Genomic DNA, 20,353 nt, shown 5'->3' with positions numbered 1-20,353 from the left:
GCACGATGTATTCGATGTTCGCAACGTAGATGTAGTGACAATTCTCGCATTTTACAAGTCTCCTTCATATCTCGAAATATAATTGTGCTTGTTTCTATAATTTATGTGTACCTATTAAAGTCACTCAAGACACATAATATGAACATAGAGCTTTTGTCTACAGCGGCTTATAAAACGCGAGATTATTGACGTGCATTTTTCAATTATTAAATTATTTCAGTACAATGAACTTGGAAATTAGCTCACGGATAAAATGTGCAAATATTTCTTTAGTGCAAATGCGATGTAAGTAAGAAATATTCGTTAGCAAGTCTGATTTCACTGTACAATACTATTATTTTTAATTTGATGTTGTTTATTTTCTTTTTTCAGTGCCTTTATTGTTGTTTTGCAATGCATCTTGCCCCTCGCCCGGCTGCCGTGCCGTATTGGACCCTATTAACTGACTAATGAAGCTGAAAATTGCAATCAAATAAGTTATAGAATTAACTCAATGCCTTTTAATATAACTTGCTTGTACAGTCGTCGTCGAAGATGTTTACATTTTCCGCCTTATTACAAAGGAGCAAGGTGCAAAAGTAAAATCTATTACGGTTGTAAGATTTTGCAACACTTTAATCTCTCACGACGCTACACAAGTTATCGTTTTGGTTGTAAATTGAGCTGAGTTTGAATCTTTCACTTAGTGTCGAAATATTTCTAAATTGAAATCTATTAGTAAAATACAAATTTCCTAAGTTAAAGGGCTCCAATACGACGTACGGTAGTGTCGGGTCTCTGTCTCTCGACATATTGACCATTCCTAGCACCACCTTTTGGCAGCACCTGTTTCCGACCAGACATACATAATTATACCTACACAACTTTTACCTGGAGAAGTCGTCAAAGTATAAAATTATTCCGTTTGATGTTAAAGCTTTTTTAGCAATAAAGATGCTTCCTAATCAAGCCTACGAATGTTTCACTATATCACAAATGAAATAAATATGCTATCGGCTTTCTCCAGATAATTATAGTAATTAAAGTACTATCTTGAACGACTATATTGACACTGTGTGATCACAACATTTTACTTATTGTATTGTAGATAGATGTGTGGAAGTAAAAGGGGTTAACAGAACAGCCCTGCACATATTTACACTTCTATTTTCTTTGTAGAAGACTTTTAAATATTTCCCGGTGTTACATTTGACAAAGGGAACTTACATTAATCTTTTAAGTGTGATCTACTCGTACGAGGCATTAATGTCATAATCTTGGAGCATAATACCGTCAAAAGGTGATGCTAGGATCGCTACAGTAGAACAATTAAATAAAATCGACATAATACATAAAAATAAAGACGCTTCGAAAACCAGATTTATCCCAGTAATAAAAAAAAATGCGATTGCTTCCGATTTTTCCAAGCGTTCTGTCACTTTAGTTCAAAATGGATCCAAAAACAAAATGATTGAGTACCGTATAACTACCAAACTAAAGTCACAAATCTCATTCCAATATATATAAAGTCCAAAGACTATGGTCCAAAACCAACTCGAACAGCTTGGTTTGTATGTCACTATTGTTAGTGTTAATTATTATGTTGTTTCATAAATGGCGTAAAATACTTTCAAAATACTAAAACTAACATTACAGCTTGGCAAAAAAGAGTAGAAATTAAAAAGTAGCAACACTGTAGTGTACGTCCCTATCAAACTAATTAATATAACAAAACGGGACGATACTAAAGTGTTGCTACTTTTTAATTTCTACTCTTTTTTGCAAAGCTGTAGTATTGGCACTTAAGTGAGTTTTGAACTTCAGGACCATATAGTTGTCGTACTGGTGAGTGGTTTTACGGTACTCAATTGAAGCTCAGTTGGCGAAGCTTTAAAGACGGGGGTGAAATACCTACTGTAGCGTGGTGAGTGTGTGAGACAGAGCGAGAGGGAGAATGCCGAGTGTTGTTGTTGTGCAGTTCTCGCTGCGCTCGCGCACGCCCAGCGTCAACGGCTCCTACTGCAGCCCCTACAGTAGCCTGACCAGGAAGGTCCGCACTTTATCTTTTATATTACTTTTGGTTACGTATATTTATAGTAAATGCTCCGTCACACAGACGAGTTTTGCGGGCGGCGCGTGAGCGGGGCGCGCCGCTTTTACATATAAACCGCTCACGCCCCGCTCGGAAAACGCACCTGTATGACGGAACCGTAAGAAAAATGTTTGAATATGCTTTTCTAAACTTTTTTTATAATTTTTCAAATCCAATACAACGACATATTTTTATTCGAAAATCAGTAAACCCTAAGTTATAGTTATTCAAATGGCTATAATTATTGAAATCTTAGCAGACTATGCGTTTTCTATAGATTACAAGTTTACCCCATTAAAATCCTATACCTATTAAACGGTGTTTCAATTGTGCAAAACCACATTTAAATTAAATTATTTAGTTTTATTTCCAATTATTTTATTACTTACGAGTTTTCAACCATAGTAGGTGTTCGTATATTTTATAGTAAAAACTAGATGGTATTGCTTTTTAATAATCTTTTTTGGGACACAGTCACTGGTTGAATCATACCGATCGTTAAGCCTGATTTACATGCGTGCCGAGTCTTGGCTAGCGCCAGGGACGCAGTTAAGCGTTAGAGCTTATTTGATGTTGATGCTTTTTGGGTAATGTACAGAACAGAATACGAGCATGTGTGTTTAGTAACGTAGATACAGGACTTACTTAGATATTATTTGATCATGGGTTACTTCGTGAAAAAATGTGTAAGTAACTAAGTATCTATGTACTCGTAAAGCTTAGTTGGCATTGTCTTGCACTTTTTTCTAAGAGTCCATTCAATCTTCTTCTTCTTCCTGGCGTTATCCCGGTATTTTGCCACGGCTCATGCTGGGAGCCGGGGGTCCGCTTGACAACTAATCCTATGATTTGACGTAGGCACTAGTTTTTACGAACCCATCTGACCTTCCAACCCAGAGGGGAAGCTAGGCCTTATTGGGATTAGTCCGGTTTCCTCACGATGTTTTCCTTCACCGAAAAGCGACTGGCAAATATCAAATGATATTTCGTCCAAGAGTCCATTCAATCATCAGGGTAAATTCATCTCTCTAATACTTAGCACAGTGTTTCGTCTAGAACAAGCTAGGTGGACAAAATTATTTTTTTGTGTTTTTGGGTAGTATTATGGTTAGTATTGTTCAATTAAATATAATTTACAAAAAATTTTAAAATACCATGAAAAAAACGTAAAAAAATTAAAATAAAATATATATTTAAATTAATTATATATTTTTTTGCAAATAATTTATCAACAAAATAATAAACAAAATTTTACAGTTCTTTAGATACATTATTTTCATACTATTTACTTAAAAATATACAAAACAATAGAAATATAATATAGAAAATTAATTAAAACTTAACTTATTATTAATAATTAATCTGTTAATTATTAATAACCTAATAATCTGTTCTAACTCATGTATTATATCAGAATAATAATTGTTTTCCTTGTTTTGCGTAAGTTTTTTAAAGTTCTTCTAAAGGATATAACACGCTTGTACCTTTTGCATTGGACAAATAATGATATGATGAATATTTATGATAATCAGCCTTCATTGATCACATTTTAGTCTGCTTGTAAGTTTGTATTTGTCGATTTTGACTCAATATAATATGCTAATGCCTCATTAACACTTAGCTGCCTAGAATTCATTGAAGTACCTACTGCTGTCGTAAGAACAAGACTACGTTGGCTTATATGGACTTTCTCTAATTTTTTTTAAACATTTTTGCCGTGTTCTATTTTCTGCCGATCACGAATCAATCGGAATTTCGGCAGCAGTTAAAACATAGGTAGGTACGTAATTGTACCAGATCTTTAACTCCGCGTTTTTTTCGTTTTAAAAGGGGAACTTATGAAGTTTAATTTGGGTCTTCCTGCAGGATTAACATTTTCAGACGACGTTAATGCACTTGGTCTAGTTATGTACACTTGTTTGGCCATCCATAACACTTTTAAACTTTTCCACAAATTGCTTCTTTAAATCTTGACGCACTATTCCACTTGGTATTCAGTTTTGATGAATAACTGCTTAAAATATTTTTCAACCGTCTCTCAGACTCTTCTTTGAAATCTCGTAACTCATATTTTACCAATATAAACTGATAAAGGTGGAAATTTTCGTCGTTTTTCCCCTTATTTATCCATTCTTCAAAAACCCCTTCCTTAAAATAGAGAAAACGTGTTCTGCAAAAAAAAAGAAAAAAAAATGTTATGCAAATTTCTGCAAAATGAAATATACACCATCATAAACTAGAATTATGCAAGTAAATAATATCAAAAATCTAGACCGGTGTCAAGCGGTGTCAAGTATTTGCTAGTCTATCAAAGTTCTAAAATGAAGAAAAAAACACCACGTTTTTAAGTGCATATTTATTGCTCTATACGAGCATTATTACAACTGATATGAACATGTTTTTATGAAAAATATAAAGTGCTTACCTTCAGTTATAAGATCTATTACCAAAACTTTTCATAAAATAACGTTTTACTTGTAAGAGATGTTGTTGAACGCATCACAAAATTGCAACTGATTTAATTGTGCAATTGCACTTACCTCATTAGCTGACTTCTGCACCCTATGACTCGTAAAATTAGAAAGTTAGACATAATCTATTAATGGGTTTGGGGGTTTCAACATGTTGTTTATCATATCTAATGACTCATTAGAGATAATTTGATAACGACTTTTGTCCACCTAGCTTGTTCTAGACGAAACACTGTGCTTAGTCTGTTTCAACTGTTGTTCTCGAGAAATGTTTTCACTTTGACGAGGTGCTTAGTGGTTAAGTATATAATTCACTTGACCGTAACACAGCCACAGTCAAACGTATATAGTCCAAAGTCTTAAAACATTTATAATATGTTTTTTTTTCCATTTTTGTGATTGACTCTGATTAGGAATTACTCTACTAACAATATATGACCCAAAGATTGTATGAGCATAACGTATGTTTTTAGTACGGGTCCCGTGCAGTGTCGCCCGGACTGATCCTCCGCGAGTACCGCGGCGCGGGCACGCTGTCGCCCGCCCGGATCACCACCTACAGCTACCTGGCCGGCGAGCCCGGCTACCTGCGGCGGCCGCTGCAGCCCTACGACCGCGCGCCCGCCTCGCCGCACTTCCACCGCCCGCCGTGTGAGTACCGCCCTACACCACCCTGCTACACAACTCACCACCTACAGCTACCTGGCCGGCGAGCCCGGCTACCTGCGGCGGCCGCTGCAGCCCTACGACCGCGCGCCCGCCTCGCCGCACTTCCACCGCCCGCCGTGTGAGTACCGCCCTACACCACCCTGCTACACAACTCACCACCTACAGCTACCTGGCCGGCGAGCCCGGCTACCTGCGGCGGCCGCTGCAGCCCTACGACCGCGCGCCCGCCTCGCCGCACTTCCACCGCCCGCCGTGTGAGTACCGCCCTACACCACCCTGCTACACAACTCACCACCTACAGCTACCTGGCCGGCGAGCCCGGCTACCTGCGGCGGCCGCTGCAGCCCTACGACCGCGCGCCCGCCTCGCCGCACTTCCACCGCCCGCCGTGTGAGTACCGCCCTACACCACCCTGCTACACAACTCACCACCTACAGCTACCTGGCCGGCGAGCCCGGCTACCTGCGGCGGCCGCTGCAGCCCTACGACCGCGCGCCCGCCTCGCCGCACTTCCACCGCCCGCCGTGTGAGTACCGCCCTACACCACCCTGCTACACAACTCACCACCTACAGCTACCTGGCCGGCGAGCCCGGCTACCTGCGGCGGCCGCTGCAGCCCTACGACCGCGCGCCCGCCTCGCCGCACTTCCACCGCCCGCCGTGTGAGTACCGCCCTACACCACCCTGCTACACAACTCACCACCTACAGCTACCTGGCCGGCGAGCCCGGCTACCTGCGGCGGCCGCTGCAGCCCTACGACCGCGCGCCCGCCTCGCCGCACTTCCACCGCCCGCCGTGTGAGTACCGCCCTACACCACCCTGCTACACAACTCACCACCTACAGCTACCTGGCCGGCGAGCCCGGCTACCTGCGGCGGCCGCTGCAGCCCTACGACCGCGCGCCCGCCTCGCCGCACTTCCACCGCCCGCCGTGTGAGTACCGCCCTGCTACACAACTCACCACCTACAGCTACCTGGCCGGCGAGCCCGGCTACCTGCGGCGGCCGCTGCAGCCCTACGACCGCGCGCCCGCCTCGCCGCACTTCCACCGCCCGCCGTGTGAGTACCGCCCTACACCACCCTGCTACACAACTCACCACCTACAGCTACCTGGCCGGCGAGCCCGGCTACCTGCGGCGGCCGCTGCAGCCCTACGACCGCGCGCCCGCCTCGCCGCACTTCCACCGCCCGCCGTGTGAGTACCGCCCTACACCACCCTGCTACACAACTCACCACCTACAGCTACCTGGCCGGCGAGCCCGGCTACCTGCGGCGGCCGCTGCAGCCCTACGACCGCGCGCCCGCCTCGCCGCACTTCCACCGCCCGCCGTGTGAGTACCGCCCTACACCACCCTGCTACACAACTCACCACCTACAGCTACCTGGCCGGCGAGCCCGGCTACCTGCGGCGGCCGCTGCAGCCCTACGACCGCGCGCCCGCCTCGCCGCACTTCCACCGCCCGCCGTGTGAGTACCGCCCTACACCACCCTGCTACACAACTCACCACCTACAGCTACCTGGCCGGCGAGCCCGGCTACCTGCGGCGGCCGCTGCAGCCCTACGACCGCGCGCCCGCCTCGCCGCACTTCCACCGCCCGCCGTGTGAGTACCACCCTGCTACACAACTCGCTGCCTACAGCTACCTGATGAGCCGCACTTCTACCGCCCGCCGTGTGAGTAGCGCCCTATACCAACCTTCTACACAACTCACTGCCTACACCTACCTGTTGAGCCGCACTTCTACCGCCTGCCGTGTGAGTAGCGCCCTATATCACCCTAATACAAAATTTGACGTTCGTTCCACACTCTGTTATGTTGAACAACAATAATTATAAACGCTTTAGTTCATATTCAGCACAAAAGCGAAGATTCATTCTAAATTATAGCTTCTAGCTACCACCGTAAACACTGTTATTCGTAATTATACGTCAATTCGTAAACTGTATTATTGAAAAGACATAAGCTAATACGTTTACATTTCTATCTTGTTTAATCATAATATACCACAATATATCTATACCTTAACACTTTGCCATAAGTAAGACGTTATATGGTTAATGCCTCACATGGCGACCTTGCCATGACATTATAATTAGCCATTTCATAAATTGTTTCGTGTGAACTGTTTCATTTAGCACTCTCGCATTTTGTACACATATTTAGTGATATAAAGAGGTCTAACGAGATATAATTTCAGGATTGTGTTTCATTGAGCTTTGAAGTTTAAAGGAAACTACGAGCTAACGATGACCTAATGTACTCATTAAATTAGGGCCGGTTAAACCAAACTGTTCCTATCGTTAAAGAGTTCGCAAAATGTTTATGTATGGAAAGTTTCATAGTAAAGCACCGGGGCGCGCCGGCTAACAATGATCGGTCTGTCAAAAGTTGGTGCAACTGGCCCTTAATCTCTTGATTCTTGGGAATGGATTTTGAAAGATTGTTTTTGAAATTCTAGCGAGTGCCAGCACACGAGCCAGCAGCCGCGCCGGCAGCAAGGCCTCCTCCCGGCCGGGGATGAGGGTGCTGGTGGACTCCATCCGCAGCGAGACCCCGCGGCCCAAGTCCCCTCACATGAACAACGAGGTGAGTCGTACAGCGAGTGATTATTACTATTTTTTCATCACTTCCAAAACTGTATTACCACAATTATAACAAAAATCTTTTTTTGTTTTCAGGAACCCATCGAGTTGTCGCACTACCCCGCGGCATTCAAGCCGCCGCCCGGCACGCAGCCTAAAATAGAAAGAGACGATTTCCCCGCTCCGCCCTATCCTTACACCGACCCTGGTGAGATTTTCATTTGTCATGCTACTTTAGTCAACCTCAGTATTTTTTGAATGACAGAAATAGCAAGACACGTTCGTACGTTTCCATGAAAATACGATGGAATATTATACACTACATCTGTACTTACCTTAAAACATCTTCAGAGCGCTATAGTTGTTTCGGCACACACTACGAATTTGTAGCCTTTGGCATCGAGACACGAGGTCCGTGGGGTAGGGGGCTCGGGGGCTCCACAAGGCGCTCAGCAAACGTCTAAGGCAGGCCACAGGTGACCCTCGCGCAAAGATTGGCCATAGCAATCCAGCGCGGGAACGCTGCCTGCATGATGGGCACTTTACCAAGGGCGCAAAATGTTGATAGGTATTTTTAATTTTTTAGCTTTAGTTATCTTAATTGTTAATATTAGTTTTATATTAATTTTATAACACTTATTATACAAAAATGAGTACGTTACATAGTCTAATCTTCCCAGAGTGACACAAGCCTACGTCACAATAACATTGCCACTTTATATAGCGCTATCGCATATTATTATATAGCGCTGTCGCATGATGACGTAGGCTTGTGTCAGTCACGTGGTCGGAAGAGAGGACCAGGCGGAGTATATTATTATACCACGGTTCGTAATCTCCAGAGAGGAGACGCCGCTGGTCGGACACGTACAAGGGCGTTCCAGACAGCGACGAGGAGGAGGTCAAAGTGAACGGCGTGAACGGGCACGCGCCGGGCAAGAACGGCGCACAGGAGCCCCGCGACCCGCAGCTGCGCAGGGAACACCAGGAGCTCGCCAAAATCGACTCCGGCATCGCACAGGTGCGGATAATATAGTTGGTCAAACAAATCTTGTCAGAACTTGCTAACTATGTAAACAAACCGCCATACTAAAATCATCATTCTGTGACAATTTCAATATGGCGGTTTGTTTACATAGTTAGCAAGTTCTATAGAATGACACTTTAGAAAAAGGCGCGAAATTCAAATCTATACATTACGTTTCACTGTATAAAATAGTGGTCATAGAATTATTCTCTACGCCTAAATATAGAAAGTTAGATGGAGAACGTTGTGGTCTTAGAATACTACCTTGGGGTACGCCTAGTTGCTAATAATTGCGAGTTTAAAATGCTACCTAACAACACAATAAGCTTCAATATAAATAATAGTAGTCGTAGAATGCTGCCTTGCGGCACGCCTAACTACGAATAGAAGCGGTTTTATAATACAGACCTGAGGTACGCCTAACTAGGTACAAAAAGTTGTGGTCTTAATATAGTTTCCTGTGGCACTGTTATCTATAGAAAGGTCTTAGAACTAAATCTTGTGGCACACCAAACTGTAAAAAAAATTACACTTTTACTGTAAATTTTCTAAATAAATAGCAGTGCTTCTATAAGATCATTTTGTGGCACGTGTGCCTACATATAGTACGGTTATTACTAACTTCCATATTAGAATTCTGGGGCACAAGTAACTATAGAATTTAATCTAGGGGCACAATTAACTACATCCAGTTTTTGGAACGTCGGGTCATTTGGAACAATAAATATTGATGTAGTTAATGTAAAACGTAATACTAGAAGAGGTATACTGAGGTACGATAAAATAAATAATGAAATATAATTTAGGTACTCACGATTTTAATTCAATTATTTCAGGTTTTCTTGAAAGAAGTTAAAGAGCGGGAGAAGATGCAACAGTGGAAGAGACAAAATCTAGATCCTCGTAATGCGAGCAGGTATGTTTTTTGTTATAAATAATAGTGTATTACGTACGACACAGGTGCGAAAAGTAGGAAGGGTATAGTCGCGGACGGTCTAGAACGCAAAATGACTAGTGTAATATTTTGCCTATATCACTTTTAGTCTACATCGCGGACGGTCTAGAACGCTAAATGATCACTTTTTTATATCACACAGGTAGGTTTGGTTCGTTAGTTACCTTCAAATAGCCGAAGGCCAAACCGCACAGAATAGGAGTCGACATCGCTAACGTAAAGATAAAACGACGGAAAATTATGCATGCAGAACTTCTGCAGCGGAAGGCATTTTGCGTTCTGGACCGTTCGCGATGTAGACTAAGAGCGATATAGGCAAAATGTTACACAAGTCATTTTGCGTTCTACACCGTCCGCGAATGACCCGTAGGACGGGGGGAAGGTGTGGTGGTATACGTAGATGGTATGACCTATAGTATGGTATGTGTGTCAGGACGCCGAGCGCTAGCCGCGAGCCGCCGCTGCGCCTGCGCTACTCCTCGCCGGTCGGCGCGTCGCCCTCGCGCCGGCTCGACCACGCGCGCCCCGACGCCGAGCCCTACTACGCGCACTCCGACCACAACCACATACCCAGCTACAACGGTGAGTCCGCCCCGCTAGTGATCGCCGAGCCGACGTGATGCTCACCCGCTTATGTGATACGGGCGAGATATAAACATAACTGACATACGGCTTGCCAAAAAAGAGTACAAATTAAAAAGTGGCAACACTGTAGTGTCGTCCCGTTTTCTTATATAAATCGGTTTGAGAGGGACGACCCTCCAGTGTTGCCGCTTTATAATTTCTACTCTTTTTTGCCGAGCTGTAAAAATAATAATATAAGCCTTCTGGCGCCCGAGAGTGGGACGTTTGTAGGCTAAATTACTCATTTATTTAAAGACATCGGAATTTATCTGACCGCTAGAAACTTGAGAAATAGTGCCTTACGAAACGACATACGAATAAATATTATGAACATACTTGTGCCGAACGCATCAATATATTCTGTTGGAAAACGTGACTGAAAAATAATAAATACAAAGCTAAGTATGAGCTGTATACTCACACCGCTCACACGTGATAATAATATTCACTAGCATTGTAAAATAATTGTACCCCTAGAACTTTGGGGCACACGTAACTACAAAAATTAAATATTGTGGGGCACACTTAACTACAATATATTATAATACTTTTGTAATATTAGAATAAAAAGTATAAAAACACTACTTATTCTTATGTGTTATGTGATTTATTTTTTTAAATGTTTTATCTTGTCTTTATCACATAATCGCCACCATTATATGAATTTTACTTAAAAATTACAATACAATAAATCATATCAAATACTACTTTTCTTCATCAATACCATTGATGTTCTTTATTCTCATTTATTATGATCTATTTAGTGTAAGCTGAATAAAATTTTAAAATGGTAACTACATTAAACAAGCTTTATAATTTATACGACAGTCAAGCGTACAAATTACAAATTTCTCTTAATAAATGGGAATAAACACACTTGCAATATTAACTTATAGTATTCTAAGCTCAGCCTACTGACCTAAGTTAAGTCCATAGTTCTAACCAAGGTCGTTTTCACACTTACTCAATGTGTGGATGTGCCCTTACATCATGTCACTGGCCTACCCTTCTCATAATGTCCCTAACATAATCGCACTCTCTATTATTTTATAAGCCTCTCAAAATATAATTACTTTGTTATGTATTTCCCTGTTACTGTAAAAGTTTTATGAGTAAAAAAAGAACTCTTGAAGCGCACTCACACACAAAATACATGTTTGAATATAATAGTAAAATAATCGAGGGGGTGCGTTTACTCACTACTAGTGTGCACTCTGATCTATCATGCTCTTGCTCTCTTACTCTGGATCTAGACGAGCAGGTGATAGGGTCGAAATTGGGATTTATTATCAGTATTTCACCTGTGAAAACAATAACGTGGTATGTAGTAATTTTATAAAAAAAATGTTGCTTTGGCGCCCAACATTTAGCAGCCGCATTCGAACAATGAGATAAATACTAGAATGAATCAAATACTAGATATGTCAGTATGTCACTGTCAAACAAGTGTCAACATTGACGTTTGTTTGACACTGACATATCCAATCCATATCGTTTCAATATCTAATATTTGACGTATCTCATTGTTCGAATACGACTGTATGTTATTTAAACTTTCAGATACTTTATTTACGATAGTTTCAAAGTTATCTGGCCTTAAACAACCATACAACGTATTGTTTACACTCTGAAAACTAATTTGATAACCGTTTAAATAAAAAAAAATGTGTATAATTTGTAATGAACGACAGAGCCTGGATAAATACATTGTGTTGACTGTTCCAGTACAATCAGTACATAGTTACTACCTCAACGAGGGTGAGACTTCCCATGTATCTTGTATTTAGACGGCAACCCCGCTTGTAACCAGACATTGACGTATACGTTTATTTTATTATACATACATACAAGTATCGTCTATGCTTTGTCTTTCATCGCATATCCATAGCATAGATTGTTTAAGTTTAACATAAAACTACATTCGTTTCGGTATCTCTATTATCATTAATATATTTATTGTTCAGTTGAAAACACAGATTTCAAATCGTTATTTCGCTTTTCTTGGTTACTGGCAGTATTTTTTCATAAACGTTGAATTGACGACATGCTACAATACTCCTAAGCTAACTCTAAACTCATTTTACAGCAACAAAGTGTGGCAGTGCGACTATGCGCATATTTTCATAAGTACAGAGAGCTCCAAAAGTGCATACCCACTTTATGAATGGACTTAATATATAAACCGGGTATGCACCTTTGCAGCTGGGTGTAGGTATTTAACGCATATGGTGTCACTTCCACATTCGGTCGCTTGACATGTACGTGTAGAGTTACCTTGGACTGACCATTGAACGCTAGAATAGCATATAATATGTGATTTGAGCGTTGCATTTATTGAAACGAATGCAGTAATGTAGTGAGATCAGGCGCAGCAGCCGTCGTCCCGAGGTGAGACCAATTGGCTTTAAATCTAAGCTTTTGCCACGCCGCCGCCGATTTAATTTGCTAATCTTCCAAATTTATCAAAAAAAAAACAAATACTATTTATATTTTACTCCACTTACAATAGTTTTATTTTTAAATAAAGACGAGCTGGGAAAATTCACTGAAGGGCGAACTTATTTACTTTTAGATTTTTAACAATGCTCTTAAATTTTGTCAAATGAAACATTTTTTATGGATGGCATTGTCGGTGTCTGCCATTGAAGTGCTTTTATATTCAAAGTCTAACTACAACAATTTAAATGAGATTTTTAGTTAAGTTTGCCCCTTAGTTAAGATTGCCCTACTTTTTTGTTTTTATTCATAGTTATAAATATTTTAGTTAAGGCGGCGATGGTTTTGTTTGTTTAGTGTTCGGCTTTGGGCTTCTTATTTTTTAATAAACTAAAATGGCTGAAAAGACTACATGTGCAATAGTTATGTATCATTCCTTACGCACTTTCTCTCCACAACACGAATCACAGCATGAATATTACACTATCATTCTTATCATGTCCGTATACCTGTTTCATTTACATTTATATCTGTGGAAGATTTTTTGGATTGACTATTAGAATTTTTCGCAGAGATTTGTTTCGAATTTTAATTTGTTATATGTGTAGTCAATCTATAAGTCTTCATTTATTTCATTTACGTACATACATAATGTTCATGTACTTTTAAGTTTAAATATTTAAATTATTATACAAATTTATTTAAAAGTTATGATTATACATATTATTAATTTATTATGTTGCTGCTCTTTGTTTCGTTATCAGCATGTATGTCTGTGGATCACATATTCTTTGTCAAGAATTAAAGTAAATTACTTAAAATACATCAATATTTGAATTCCAACTTGTTGTTTCAGCAAGAACATGTGATTGACAAAATGTTAAATTAAATAAATTATTTATATTGTTCTATTCGGGTAACACGGCCTTTCAAACACAATTCAATATTTTTATATTTGTAATAACAGTTTAGTTCTTCAAACACCGTGTAATATATTTAAATCGAATGCTATAGTGTAAAACAGTTGAAAAGCCGTGTAACTCTTTTGACGCACACACGGCGAACTGCTAGAAATTACATCAGTGAAGGGTCGAAATATAATATTGAAATTATAAAAAACTGACTAACGTAGAAGTACTAGTGCTCGACGCTGCTCTAGTATTCGACTGGGCACTTTATGTGAAAGTAAAATATAGGTTAAGTTTGAACGGCGAAGATTTTTCTGTATTCAAATTTAATCCTTCTCACTTTGACATAAAGTGCCCATGTTGAATACTAGTGCAGCGTCGAGCACTAGTACTTCTACCTTAATTGCAAGGAAGACAAAAACCAATTTTATGCATGAAAGCCTTTAAAATAAGTTATTTGGATTAAAAAAAGGAGTAATATCTTAATTTTCAAGTTGGTTGAGAATGTGGCACTCAAGGCTGATTAAATTTCTTGCTGATCGCCTCAGCTTTAGAGGAGCATGCACCTCTGCTCCTTCACTGCTGAATCGCACGAATGTCGATCGACCGTTATATTATATATCCTGAAATTATATTATTTTAAATTTCTTTGCAAATATGACTGCTTAGGTAACAATACATACGTGCCTAATATACTATGCGTAGGATATAGTATATAACTAAATATTATCGTTATAAAATCAGTCATGACATGAAGTTGGAGTCTTCATATCTTGTGAAAGAAGTAGCCAAGTTTTTTTTTCTCTGAGACGAATAATACATAATGTTTTACAAATGACACGCTTGCATCAACGAACAAGCATCGGGTGATCTTTGAGAAAGTATAACATAGGTACACCCTAAAAATTCCATTTATACTTTTGTCAAGAATTTTGACTTACATTTGGATAGCTTGCATATTTGTTTGTGAATGTTTGCACACATACATTGTATACTCGTACCAACGGTCGATCCACATTGCTTGTGCGTGTGTGTGTCCCTAGCGTGTGTGTGTGTGTAGTAATGCACGCGGCGCCGCGGCCCGGCTACGGCCTGCGCTCCAACACGCTGCCCGCCACCAACGGACATGTGAGTACCCAGCATTATGAACCTTAATGCAATGTGGTAAGATTCAATATCAAACTTCAAGGTGAAAGTGCCGCTTCCAAATGTGTAAGTGGAAGGAATATATACTATTATGAACCTTAAAACATGGTGATAAAGTTCAATAAGGCGTTAACTGCACAGCTGAAGCTAAGCTCGAGGTAAGAGCACCAGAAGGTATCAAAATGGATGGATGGGATGAAGGGGGTTGATTAAAATGGTAGTTTCAAATATTGGTCACGATAATCCCGCTTTATCCACTTTGGTACCGATGCGATAGAATTTCAACTTTATTCAAACACGATAAGTTTCAAAGTAACGTAGTATATAGATTTATTGAGACTATGATTACGTATTCAGTATGGTAAACTTTAAGGTTGTGTGTATACGCTTTTAATTGTTTAAGCCTTGTTAGTTTTATTCCAAATTAATAAGGATCAAAACAGTTTTAGACCATGCATAAACTTGTTTGTATATCATGTTTGATTATAGTTGGAATTCAATTGTTAATACTTAATCATAAGTTAGTGTTAAGCTAGTCTAGAAGAGTCGGTTGTTCTTTCAGTCTACCTAAATAAAGTAACACTTTAGAGTCAATGGAATTGTTTAAATGAATAAAAACACCGAATACAAACAAATAATCGAGAAAACAACCGTGCTCCACGAGTTAGGGTGACCACGATTGCGTATTGTGTAGGACATAGTCCGGTAGGCTAGGTAGGGTGGGTAGGGTAGGTAGGGCCAGGTAGCGGTAGGGTAGAGCCAGTGCTGACGCGTGGTGTTGCAGTGGTGTCGTCGCTGCGCCAGGCGCCGCGCCCGGGCTACGGGCTGGCGGCGCGCTCGCACACCTTCTCCTCGAGTACTGGAGTAAGTTTCAATACTACAAGTACTACAACTACGCATTTAAGGTGTCTCAACTACTGTCAAAACTAAAAACTGAAGACCAGTCAGTGAAGACTGGCCAGTCAAACAGTCCCGACAGCAGATCTAAACTGCTAATAGAGCAATGCAAGTATAGGACATACTTATTGACAACGGATACAATACAGGTATGTAGATGGTAGATAACTATGATGATGGTGGTCTGATTTACACCTATGTTAAACGTTTTGCTAGTCCGTCGAAAACAGCTCTTAATATAATTTGTATATTTTAAATGTGAAGGAAATTAAAATTCTACTCCTTCGCAAAAAAAACTATACGTTATTTATTATATTGTAAACATGTATAGTACATACGACAAAGTAGTATGTAGTAAGCTAATCCAGCTAATATATTTACGTCGCCTCGTTATGTTTTCTTTATTTGTAGGAGTAACATAGTTCTGTTGTATTCTAAAAATAGAATTCGGCTATTTATATATTTATTTAAGAGCAGTTGTCACTGGTAGCTTGAAGGTGTGTCGGCGTTCTTTGTACTTTATGTTGTTTATTAATGCCTATATAAACGACAGTTCCCTTTAAACAAAATAAAATCTCGAAACTAGTCTAGTAACCATTTGCAATACTTAGAGATTATGGTAATAAATAATTCTTCATGCTTATGTAATATTGTGTGCATGTACAGGGCGACTTCACATTCAGCGGCATGGGCGACAAGACGCATAGCACGGACTTCTCCAGCGGCAAGTCAGACAGTGAGTACACCCTACACTACACCTGACGTAATCCCTGTGTGTTGTGGCGTGCTGTGTCAAAACGTGCGAGATACACGCATCTGACGTTAATGTTTATATACATTTTATTATTAATAGATCTGTTTGGCTAGCCAAATCAGCTGGGTACAAAATTTATAATTCCCAAAAAAGGTATAGCACATGTCAATCTGTGGGCCTTTATGTCTTTCAAAAGTTTAGATAATTGTCAGTTAAAAGGAGGACGATTGTACAAATTCTTTGAGTGATCAATGCAAATTAATTTCATTAACTAAAACAGTGTGTAAGATTCAGAGTTGTTGAACTGTTTGCTTAATTCAGTTGGATGTAGTTATGCTTCTATAGGTGCGAGTTATTACTTTTCGAATGGAAGATGCCTGTATCTCGTATTGTGTGTTAGTTAAATGGCTATTGTATTAATCGAACATTTTAAAACGGTCCGCACTTATTCGCATTTTCCTGTAATCAAAACCATCGCAAATAATGTCGGTTTTACTTCTCTCATTTATTCTGATTGAGGACGGTGTTTCGCCAGTTATTTCGGTCTTTGGCATCCATACGTGCGACGAAGCAACTTGTGGTGTCCGGGGTTGTCCTAATTTGGTCAGATAATCTTGTTCGACTGGCCCAAATGTTCGGTTATCTACTTTGCTTATGGTTACTACTTACTACCATTGGTTCTTTCTTTTACTTATGCCCATGTACTTTAATGGGGAAGTAATAAAGACATTAATATAAGTTTTGCAACTGAGAGTACGACAGTTTTGTGTAGTAAATGCGGATGCGTGCAGTTCGTGGGGTGTTTACTAACAAGAGTTTGTCGTAGTTCGCTCCCCGGCCAGCGGCGCCACCCTCGGCCAGCTCCTGCGCCCACACGTGTAGCTATACACATGCTTCATCAGAAAACTATAAAACCATGCCACTTCATAAAGAATCCCTGCCCGTCCGCCCAGGGCCATCGTTATTGTGATGTGACTTGCCCTTAAGCGGATGGATAGGGGTTTTTTTATATAATGTAACATCGAAAACTTATCCGCAAATCGACAAAATTTTCCACACCCTAATCTACTTGCTTAAATTTGCAAAATATTAGAAACTGTTATTTTTCTTAACAATTTAAAAATAAAAGAAACGTGTTACAATTAACGAAAACTAGTTTTTCTGATGGACCAACAACATTAATCATATTTTTTCACAATTTGTTAGTAAACATTCTAGCGACACCATTTTGTAAATCGTCAGCGAAGCGACGAGACTTGTGCGCTTCTCTGACGCCAAATGTATACACATACATAACACCACTCACATATTAATTAAATTTTATGCAAAATAAGTAAGCACTGTTTTCTCAAAAGTATTTGGCTATTGGTACATTACACAAATTATAGAAACAGATCATAATTATTGTCAGTTTTTTCTTATACAGTCAGCAGCAGAAGTTGCTAAGCGGGCCAAGTGTTCAAAATGTAATTTAAAAAATGTAATTTTGAACAGCTCGGCCGCTTTATTAGCAACTTCTGCTGCTGACTGTAGGTACTAACACTTTGAACTAACCATCAGTTGTGACAAAACTGCTCTATTACGTTTGCAGAAATATGTGTCTTCTTTGATTTTACAAACATATTTTATCGATATCCAAGTATATATGTATCTATATACTTATGTCAATTATTGTACATATATTATATGAATATATGATTATTTTTTAAATGTAGGAGAATTACTAGTCTATTTTTTAAATGTAGAGATATGTAAAATAAATGATATAGCGGGGTTATTTGATTTCCCGCGCGCAGTGCGGACGGATCGGTGCAGTAAGTAGTCGCTTCGCTCGCACGGCCGGCCGCTTGCACGCGCGAGAGTGAGACCGACGCATCTGTCCCCGCCTTGCCGCTTGCAAATATATTCGAACGGTTTCATGTCTTTTAGGAGTCTAGTTAGTCCTTACCTGCCAAATATCTAATATGGCTACGCTTTTAATGTAAAACCGATTCTGCTTACATGGCGACCCTGTCACAACAAACTTATTTGAATAATAGTTAATATCCCCTAAAATATTCCAAATTAGTGGCCTACCACTTCCCTGGTCTCTTGCCACATAATTATGATTTAATTAAATATTGTAAGTAGCTAGGTTCCTTCATTGCGCTATCTGTTGTATTTTCTATGTATTTTTATATTTAATATGTAACAATTTTATTCAATGTTCGACCTATCAAAAAAGGGCTCTGCGTCACCTATAATTATAACACAGTATCAGATCGCTTCGCAAACGTCAATGCCACGGCACAAGCACCCATCACACGGCAGATACACGCAGCTTACAGCAAAATATGAAAATTTTTAGAGCAATCAAAATTCAGTTCATCTTAGCTTCTATGACGTTTGTTTCACGAACGAGCGATGTTGTAGTCGATGCTGAAAGTGCCGGTCAGTTTAGTATTATTATTATTAAATTTGATGTCAAATTAACTTAGAGTTCATCGACGCTAATTCTGCACACCAAGTAGGTATGGTGCAGTCACACCTTATCACTCAACGAGTCGGTACAGATTTAGCCTATGCGGACTCTATTTAAAACACTGAAAGCGCTAAAACTTTAAAATTCATTGAGTAACTTTTATTGTGAGCGGCGAAGAGTTCAGAACAAGTTATCTTTTTTCCCGAGTCGTTGATACTGAGGTCAGTGTCGGTAATACGGAGTTCAGTATTAAAGCTACCGACTTCAGTATCCGAGGGCCTACCGCGAACCACGTTCGACGTATTGCCTCCCTGTCGCACTTGTAAATTTGTACGTAAGTGTGACGGAGGCAACAGTTCCAACGTGGTTGGCGGTAGGCACTAGTGGCACTGACGTGATACGGAAGTAAGGTTTATCACACACGTGTGCCGTCTCCACGGCATGAAGCTTGCTTGATAACACTTGTTTATACTTAGCCGTTTGCGGCGCTTCACTAAACTAAAATGTTTGTCAATTTGCAGTTTCTGCCGGATCCATTACTGACGTGGACAGAAGTGCTATGGTGAGTACATAACATACATTTTTAGATTTTTATATTTTCTCAGTTCCTAATGATTTGGAGGAACACAATGTTCATACAGATACGTTGCAACAATATCGGTTGCAATCGTAATAGGCTGTGACAGACGGACAGATAGACGCACGAGTGATCCTGTAAGGGTTCCGCTTTTTTCCTTTTGAGTTACGGAACCCTAAAAATTATCTGGAAAACGTGTTTCTAATTTGTAGCTGTATGTATTGAGACTTGAGATTTTGAGCTTGTTCGGCGTGAAAAATGCACGGAGGTGTACAACTGTATTTTTGTTGTATACGAGTAAAATCGGCATCTGATCGTTGTTCGTGTATTCCAGTACACGCACCCGGGGCACACGCACACGGGCGTGTCGGCCGCGCGGGGAGGGGGGGGAGGGGGGGTGCGGCGCTCGCTGCCCAACATGGCCACCGGCCACCTGCTGCACGAGCCCGCCAAGCTCTACCCCTACCACCTGCTGCTCATCACCAACTACCGCCTGCCGCCCGACGTCGACCGCCTCAACCTAGAGGTACCTATACTCGTCACTAATCGGGAGAGGGGAGGCCTTTGCCCAGCAGTGGGACACACACATAGGCTAATAAAAAAAAACACTAATCATCATTATATCAGCTGGATGTCACACACGCTACAGATCTCCACGACAAACTGTTACCTGTGATCTTGTTCTCCATCTTGGCCACGCGAGCGACTATGACCGTGCTGATCTGCTGACTCACTGTCCAGATCGCAACGAACCTTACTTTATGAGAAAAGTT

The 20,353-nt window shown here is 40.5% G+C and overlaps 1 protein-coding gene across 1 annotated transcript in view; it reads left to right on the top strand.

Annotated features, from left to right (window-relative positions):
- The window catches only part of LOC134675258 (actin-binding LIM protein 3), a 115,207-nt gene that overhangs the window by 90,746 nt on the left and 4,108 nt on the right, over window positions 1-20,353 (top strand). Inside the window, exons 9-19 of the mRNA XM_063533477.1 lie at window positions 1,958-2,029; window positions 5,016-5,193; window positions 7,672-7,799; window positions 7,892-8,003; window positions 8,638-8,816; window positions 9,659-9,738; window positions 10,211-10,359; window positions 14,806-14,873; window positions 16,455-16,524; window positions 19,525-19,565; window positions 19,915-20,106. Coding sequence (XP_063389547.1) covers window positions 1,958-2,029; window positions 5,016-5,193; window positions 7,672-7,799; window positions 7,892-8,003; window positions 8,638-8,816; window positions 9,659-9,738; window positions 10,211-10,359; window positions 14,806-14,873; window positions 16,455-16,524; window positions 19,525-19,565; window positions 19,915-20,106 — 1,269 coding nt within the window. The remainder of the gene's footprint in view (window positions 1-1,957; window positions 2,030-5,015; window positions 5,194-7,671; window positions 7,800-7,891; window positions 8,004-8,637; window positions 8,817-9,658; window positions 9,739-10,210; window positions 10,360-14,805; window positions 14,874-16,454; window positions 16,525-19,524; window positions 19,566-19,914; window positions 20,107-20,353) is intronic.

Source organism: Cydia fagiglandana, chromosome 21, assembly GCF_963556715.1.
Source record: "Cydia fagiglandana chromosome 21, ilCydFagi1.1, whole genome shotgun sequence".
In the NCBI taxonomy this organism is placed as follows: Eukaryota; Metazoa; Arthropoda; class Insecta; order Lepidoptera; family Tortricidae; genus Cydia; species Cydia fagiglandana.
The sequence above is the reverse complement of the archived record's forward strand: the minus strand, read 5'-3'. Positions and strand labels throughout refer to the sequence as shown.